Source organism: Arachis duranensis, unplaced genomic scaffold (assembly GCF_000817695.3).
Source record: "Arachis duranensis cultivar V14167 unplaced genomic scaffold, aradu.V14167.gnm2.J7QH unplaced_Scaffold_112352, whole genome shotgun sequence".
In the NCBI taxonomy this organism is placed as follows: Eukaryota; Viridiplantae; Streptophyta; class Magnoliopsida; order Fabales; family Fabaceae; genus Arachis; species Arachis duranensis.
Window position 1 is genome coordinate 1 of NW_026263806.1, and position 7,896 is coordinate 7,896.

The following is a 7,896-nucleotide window of genomic DNA, read 5'->3' on the forward strand; positions in this document are numbered from 1 at the left end:
GTTCCTTATTACCGAAGGAGCCTCTGTGGTTCCTTGGATGGCAACTGGGACAAATTCAGGGAACAGTGGCTCGGAGAGTTGGCTAAAATACCTTAACCGGTCACCATCAGGTGAGGGTACGGAAAATAGCGAAGCCGAGCCCGCTTCAAGAAACCCGGAGGCACGAGACAGTGATCCCAGGGAAGAAATAGGGCCTTCCTCGGTAAGGCAGCGAGTGGATTCGGCGAACGCTGCCGGAGCAGGGGAGAATGTGGTGGGCCCATCACACATCACAACAGGCTCCCAATCCCCCCATGGGGGTGCCGGAAGCCCCTGATCCGATGTGGTTGAAAAACCGCATTGAAAAAGTTTTCTTTATAATAAAAGGTAGGAAACCAAGGAAGGACATGCTCCAGAAGCTTTTTGACGATCTTAGACTGGAAACGGCTTCTCCGCTCAAACTGCAGCAAATCTTAAGAATTCTCGAACAAATGAAATGGAATTCTAGCCTTAAAGGTCGAGATTTCAGACTCGATCTGGAATTAGGTCACCGCGTCCACGATTGGGAAAGGGAGCAAAGGCACTTCCCAAACCCCGTGGACGACGTACCATGATACTTTCTGTTTTTAACAGTTTACGGGTGGCACTCAGAAAACCGGGGTGCCGCCCTAATGACCGATTGGGAGGGACCGCCGCATTCGGTCATTAGGGCGGGCAGACCTCGAATCGTTGGATCCGGTAGGTAAAAAAAAGGGTAGCCCCAGCTTGGGGCTGGATTGAATCCGAAGTTTAGGTTTAGAGTTGGATTAGCCAAGGGGTAAGAATTCAATGCTTGGCTTATGGCCTGGATGCTTTAGAGCAGACAGAGTTGGATTAGAACGTTTTCATGGTGCGCTCATTTCGAATTGTATTTCTCTTTGACCGAGTTAAGTAAATTCCGTTTGTGTGGCACGAGAGATGTAAAAGTAAATTGAGTATCGAGGATATGCGGATGATTTATACTATACGAAATTCCTAAGGCACCAAGGGCTATTCAATAAGGGCAACGAAGCAGTGTAGCTCTTATTTGGTGAATCCCTGTGTAGCTAGTAGATCGGGGAAAGAAAGAACTTAACCACTGCGTTGTAGGGGAACAATACCCAGTGGTGGGGTAGCTACTATTGGGTGAATACCTCCATCTGTTCATCCCGGCAGTTTCTGGTTCTAATTCCTGTATTTCATTCCGGTAGGTAAGGGAAACCTGTGGTAGCGAGACGGTTTCGGCAACAAACTCCTATCAGTCCCTCTTTCGGTTGTTAGCAGCCTCGGCTATCATGGAAATTTTTTGTATTGGCTGTTGATGGGAAAATACTTATTGTCCTGGAGGATAGACGAGCAGGTAATAGCAGTTTGACTGGGAATATTCCTTGCTTACCGGCTGTTGGATGGAGGGAGTTGATGGCATTCTTCCTGGGTTAGTGGATTTAGGAGCTATTTATCCTAATCCTACACTGCTTTGTTGGATTCCGACGGCTATTAATCCGCCTTTGTGGCTCTTTGGTAATGGAAAAACATCCTTCCCAACTTGCCTTTGTTTAGTATTAGTACCCCTAGGTACTTCAAAAATGAAAGGGGTCTTCCTCCTCAAGTCGGTTATCCGTATCGGTGAAATGACTATATCCTTAACACATACACTTCGGTAGAGTTTCCCAACGCGAAATAGGCTAGCGCGGATCCCTCTCTCCTGTTAAGTACCTACCCGTGAGATTAGAGCAGATTCGCTTGTCGTTGTATTGTGTCACATCGACTGCACTTTATTAATCCGCTATCGGTTGAATCTCATATCAACAGATTCTGAAAGAACTTGTTGAAAAGGAGGAATCCCAACGTTGAGTCAGAGCTAGAGTTAAAAACAAATCCCTTTTCAACCTTACGGACTTCTTTTCTTGTGCGCGAACGATCAAAGAAAGTCCTATCTAATGATGCAACAGCATCCAAGGAAGAAAGAAGCAAGGCAAGTGAACTTGAAGCAAGAACTCTTAGGCAAGCAAGGAGGGGCGTTGCGGTAAGATCAATGTATAGTATAGCATCAGTGTTATCTTTCTTCAAAGCTCTATCCACTTTGTCACATCATGGATTGCTTTGGCTATTATAGGATACACCTTTTATTATATCCTTTCAGTTTATGGCGCGACATTTCCTACATCTCAAAATGACTGGATATTGGACTTCCCACCAAGATCTAGACTCCAATCCAATCCGAATTGACTCGTCACGGAAGTTGCCTTGCTTTTTCTTTCTCTAGCTCTAGATCTAGGGATTAGCAGGTTGGCTTAATCTAAACTTACTTACTATAAGAAGATCGCTTCAGAGGTCTTTGTAAGTGTTAGAGGTGATTGGTTTTTTTACGATATGGCTCGCTTTTGGGAGGTAGACTTGGGCAGCAAGCTATCTGTTACCGGAAAGCAAAAGTAGCTCGAGCCAAAGGCGACTGCGAGGCCCCCCGCTAAGCGGGGGGGAGGGGGAAAGTGGGTTTAGAGGGCTCCCCCACCATTAGGAATCTTGCCTTACAGAAGGTTAATGAGGGCACGTAACGATGCGCCGGGAAGGTATAGAGTCGCCCCCAAGATGAAAGGGAGATTGGTGCCGGTTACGCTTTTAGTGAGGAGACAGGAGCTCTAGAGCTTAGAGATGTCCCCTAGGCCAGACAGAGGTCTAGGGGGAGTCCGGAAAGAGGACTCTTTTCGTTTAGCCGGCGGGCCCGCAGATGTCAAAAGGCTTAGGCTTTCGAACTTCGTAACAAAAGAAACTCTATTGAGGGAAGAATAGGCTTGATGCGAGCCGTGCCAGTTCGAGTCTGGCGAGTTGCTTCTAGCTCCTGCCTTGCCTATGAGGAAGGCTTTTCGCTACAGACTATTCTGGATACTCAAGAAATAGCCTTTCTAATAGAAACCATACCGCTCCTCCGTTTTCTTCTGGTAAAGGGTCGGAATCAGTCCACGACTGAGTTCCTTCTTAAAAAGATCTCCGGTTTTAATTCAACCAAGGCATAGTAGCTCTGATTAACCTCCAGGCGTTTTTTATGGAAAACTGAGTGATCAGGCATCCATATAACTCTATCTTATTGCTCACTGTTCAAGGGCCTTATGGCTCTGATACACTCCCCAATTTCTTGCGGATCTTGATTTGCAGCTGTAGGGAGGGACCATCCGGAATTAAAAAAAAAGTATGTCTGCAACTTTTACATTTATTTTGGGGAACAAAAGACTCCCCCATGATCTGCTCACCATACATAACTTTCCACTATAGAACCCATAGGCAGCCAAGAGTCATACCAGAGAGATGAGATGTATTGGTTTCATTGCCAACTTTTAGTATAATATATCTTATAGCCAACTCTCTCACCTGAAAAAGTTTCCTACAAACCCAGCTACCATTATTTGGTGGTTTAATACACCAAGGGGCCCTAACTGAATGAATTGAGGTTGAGTAAAAGCCATTCGCTTGAGGATTGGGATCTTAGGGCACTGTATAATTCAAGATCCTCATAAACTATTCAAGGCCCTGATGGTCACTCTCCCCGCGCTCTACTACAGGAAAGCTAGCCTGGTGGATCCACTACACGCTAAGAAGCAAGTCCCGACTAACTAAGTAAAGACTGAAAGTGACCAGAAATTGCTATCTTCTTTCACTAGCGATAGAGCGAAGCGTAGCCGTGTTTAAGCCGAAGGCGATAGTGATTCCAGTGTTTACTGAGCTATATCTCTATCTATTAGTTATCTGGCTTAAATAAAGAGTTTAGACTTACGATACCGAGAAAGCAAGCCACGGCTTGAAGTGAACCCTAAGATGTTCGAACGAGACTGTTCAGGAACATGGATTGTGGGTATACCTGCACAATAGCTTTCTCTACGAGCCTACAAGCTTAGCTTTGGTTTAGCTTCCAACTAAGGCTAAGGGCCGGTTCTCTGTTATGAGAACAAAGAGTTTGACTATGCCATAGTAGGGTGGAATCCGGGGCGAATGAACCACTTTTTTAGAACTATACTACATTGAAATAGCCCTAAGATGCGGTGTGCATATGGGAGCGCTTGAAATGGTTTAGTTTTACCGAATGCCCACGTCGGTGTTGCTGAGCCCTTTCGCTCCTTGAATAACTGAGAACACACTTTCTACGATCCTATAGTGGCTTATCGTAGCTAACAGAGGATCTTCACAAAATTTGGTCAACAAGCATGTAGCCCGATCCGAACGTAATTACATGTCTCAATACTTACTACCTATACCCGGACCCGGGCCGGAAAGGGCTAAATATAGCATTCGCTAAGCAGCTAAGCTGAAGTCAAATACCCGGCTAAGTCCTATCTCCGAATTCCGGTAAGGAAGAAATTCATTGATAACAGATCATTGCTAAGAAAGAAGAGTTGAGTTAGCAGGCTCAGGGGGATCTTAGATTAAAGCATTTTTCTTTCGAGCTGGGAATAAGAGAACGAGCTAGACACAAAAGCTACCACTGAAAGAAGGTAAACCGAAGCAAACAAATGAAGTAGAATTGGCCTAGCCTAACGGTTCTATAGCCTCTACCTATTGAGTTCCCTCTCCTGGGGTTCAAGAGTTGCTTTCAGAGCCCTTGATTGAGATCTCCGTCTCATCACGAACTCATAAAGACAGCGATCAACCTCTCTTTTCTATTCTTTGGCAGATTACTTGCTCCAGGAATGCTTGCTGTCAGCAGTTAAGGGACAAAGGGAAGGTGAGGAAGGTAATCCAACTACGGCACTAAGACTAATTCCGTCTATTTGGCGACTATTCCTACTGCTACTACTACGGCTACTGCAGTAAGGAAGGAATTCGGTTTCAAACTGAACTTGTTGCGAGGGGTTAAAAATGGATTATACTCTTTCTCTCCATCTTTCGTCTATCCTATGTCTCTTTCCTCTGTTCTTTGTCCTTCTCCTACTAGGAGTAGCAGGAAAGTCGTCAAATCCTCCTATATTAACAAAAAACCTTGGTTAATGATGCATGTAAGTATGATATATTCAGTAAATAGGAATAGGATGAGTAGAAAAAAGTATATTGAGGAGTATAAAATAGAATCTAATTCTATATATAATAATATATTATTAAAATAATAAAAAAATAGAAAGAATGAATGTAAAACGTAGAACTAAAAAAATGGATTGATTTCGCCTTCTATTTCCGCAAGGAACATAGGTATGATAATACACTTTTAAATTTTTTTATTTGGAAAAAGAAAAAAAATCTTTTAAGTTCTGCTAAATTTTTCACAAAGGGAAGAAAGCATGGAGCTGAAATAACTCACTTAAAACCCCTTTTAAAGGATTACGCGGTACGATTGAATCAAATAAGCCCTTTTGGAATAAATATTCAGCTACTTGTGAACCTTCGGGTATTGTCGTATTCAACGTTTGTTCAATTACTCTTTTACCCGCAAATGCAATGTAAGCATCGGGTTCGGCAATAATGATATCGCCCAACATGCCGAAACTGGCGGTCACCCCACCAGTAGTAGGAGATGTAAGGATGGATACATAGAATAACCTTTTATTTTTTTGATACTCATATAAAGCAGAAGATATTTTAGCCATTTGCATCAAGCTCAGACTTCCTTCTTGCATACGTGCTCCTCCGGACGCACATACTAGAATAAGAGGTAAAAGTTGATTGCCAGCATGTTCGACCAAACGGGTTATTTTCTCGCCTACTACAGATCCCATACTACCCCCCATAAACTGAAAATCCATGATCCCAATTGCTACAGGAATCCCGTTTAGTTGACCTGTGCCTGTTTGAACAGCCTCAGTTAATCCTGTCTTTCTTTGATAAGAGTCCATACGATTCTTATAGGATTCGGATTCCTCTTCCGAATGAAATTCAATGGGATCCATAGAGACCATGTCTTCATCCATAGGATTCCAAGTACCTGGATCAATCGAAAGTTCGATTCTATCTGAACTGCTCATTTTCAAATGATATCCACAGTGTTCACAAATATTCATTTTTGATTTAAAAAATTTCCTATAATTTAATCCATAACAATTTTCGCATTCAATCCATAAATGCTTGTATTTTTGAGTTTCATCGAGATCTTTAGAATCCTCTCTTTTAGTTAAATTCTCATTCGTGATAGTTGTTTTTATGGAAGAACCCTCGCTTTCACTACTATTTCCGCCCTTACCACAAATAGAAGTATAAAAGTAACTGTCATTGTATTTATCACTTTCACCTAAAATGTGACTAACAATACAGATTTGAGAACGAAGATAACTTTCAATGCAATTATGAATGCCATTTTTCCAACTCGATTTAGTATCATACATGTAATGATTCTCATGTCTCTTAGAGACATTATTCAGATAGCTAGAATTCTTATTATAACTATCAAAAAGACTTTCTGGTTCACTTAGAAAAGAAGGATCATTAGAAATCTCCAAAAATTGATTTTCAATATCAAAATATATGGAATAACGGTTCCTTTGGCTATTGTTATCCCTAACTAAAAGAATTTTATCAGATAGGAAATTTCTAATGTTCCTGACACCGACTAAATAATCAACATTACTGTAACTAGAATTGTCACTATCATTCCAGCTAGGAAAGTCTTTTTCCATATCAATCAAAATTGGGTCTTCACTTGCACTGGTATTTTCAACAGGACCAAAACTATCCATTGAGGAATAGATATACGAAAAAAAACCCTTTTTTGTAATTCCTATGATGCAATTGGAGCTTATCGACAAAAAAAAATTTCGATAGTCCTTTGTGGTTCCGCTGGCGGCTAGATCAGCGCGTTATTTCCTCAAGAGAAGCTCCTATATATATATATGTGTTTTGAATATGTATTAGGTTATGAATAAATAATTGAAACTTGAAATTGTTAATATTGGAACTTGGAGGAAGCTGAGCCTAGTGTTTATTGGATTTTGAGGGGCTGTGTTTGTTTTAATTAAATTGCCTTGATCGTTACGTGGGAATCGGTCAAGGTATGATTTAGGTTTTTTGTATTTAATATGTAAGGTTCTGTAAAAACCTAGGTTAGATGACCATAAGATAAGCTGAAACGCATGGAAATGTACAATACTTAGTGTCCTTGATATTTATGATGTGATTTGATTATGTGATGGAGGTTGTTATTATATTGAGGTAACAATGAAGCAGGAGTAAGTTGGTGGCTATGAGATTGCAAATATATTGAATAAAGCCATGATGAATTTGTTAAAATGTACAATGGTAATGAATGGTGATTGAAAGCATGGTGTAGAGTATGGTGTAGAATTGTGTTAAGTCTTGTTACTGGTATATAAAGTTGGAATGGTAAGTTTGGTAAGGAAGGGAATGGAAATTTTGGATGTAAATAAGGTTTGAAGGGGGTTTTGCAAAAAGTTGGTTTTCGAACTTCGGCGGGCATAACCTGATTTTTGGATCCTCAATTTGCTTCCAATTTGTTTTAAAATGAAAATTGGGTTTATGAAAGTTTATGCCATTCGAAAAACAAGTGAAAATAATTTCAAATTGAAGAAGTTATGGGTGTTGGAAGATTGGAACTTAAAACTGGTTTTTGGTTGCAACTCTGTAGCTTTGCTACTGATTCTTTTTTTTTTTTAAGAACGCACGCCCACGCATACGCGTGACCCACGCGCACGCGTGACATGAAGTCTTCACCCACACGTACGCATGACAAAGAGACGCGCGCGCGAGCTGCAATTTCACACTCCCACGCGCAAGCGTGAGCCACGCGTATGCGTGGTCTCTGTCCTAGCAAACAAGATTTTTGAAGTTTTAAAACCTATTTCAAACCTCTAAACCTCTGTTTTCATTCATTTAGTTATAAATAGTAGTATTAAACCTGATAATCAGATGAAATTAGGAGATGGGAATAACTTGAAAGTGAAGTAAAGTTGAAAAGTGATGAATTGA

General features: G+C 41.2%; 1 protein-coding gene across 1 annotated transcript; it reads right to left on the minus strand.

The window, feature by feature from the left end:
* Nucleotides 1-5,106: 5,106 nt before the first annotated feature.
* LOC127743775 (acetyl-coenzyme A carboxylase carboxyl transferase subunit beta, chloroplastic-like) lies at nucleotides 5,107-6,654 on the minus strand. Its single transcript, XM_052255954.1, has one exon. The coding sequence runs from the start codon at nucleotides 6,648-6,650 to the stop codon at nucleotides 5,244-5,246; it is 1,407 nt and encodes a 468-aa protein (XP_052111914.1). The 5' UTR covers nucleotides 6,651-6,654; the 3' UTR covers nucleotides 5,107-5,243.
* Nucleotides 6,655-7,896: the final 1,242 nt, after the last annotated feature.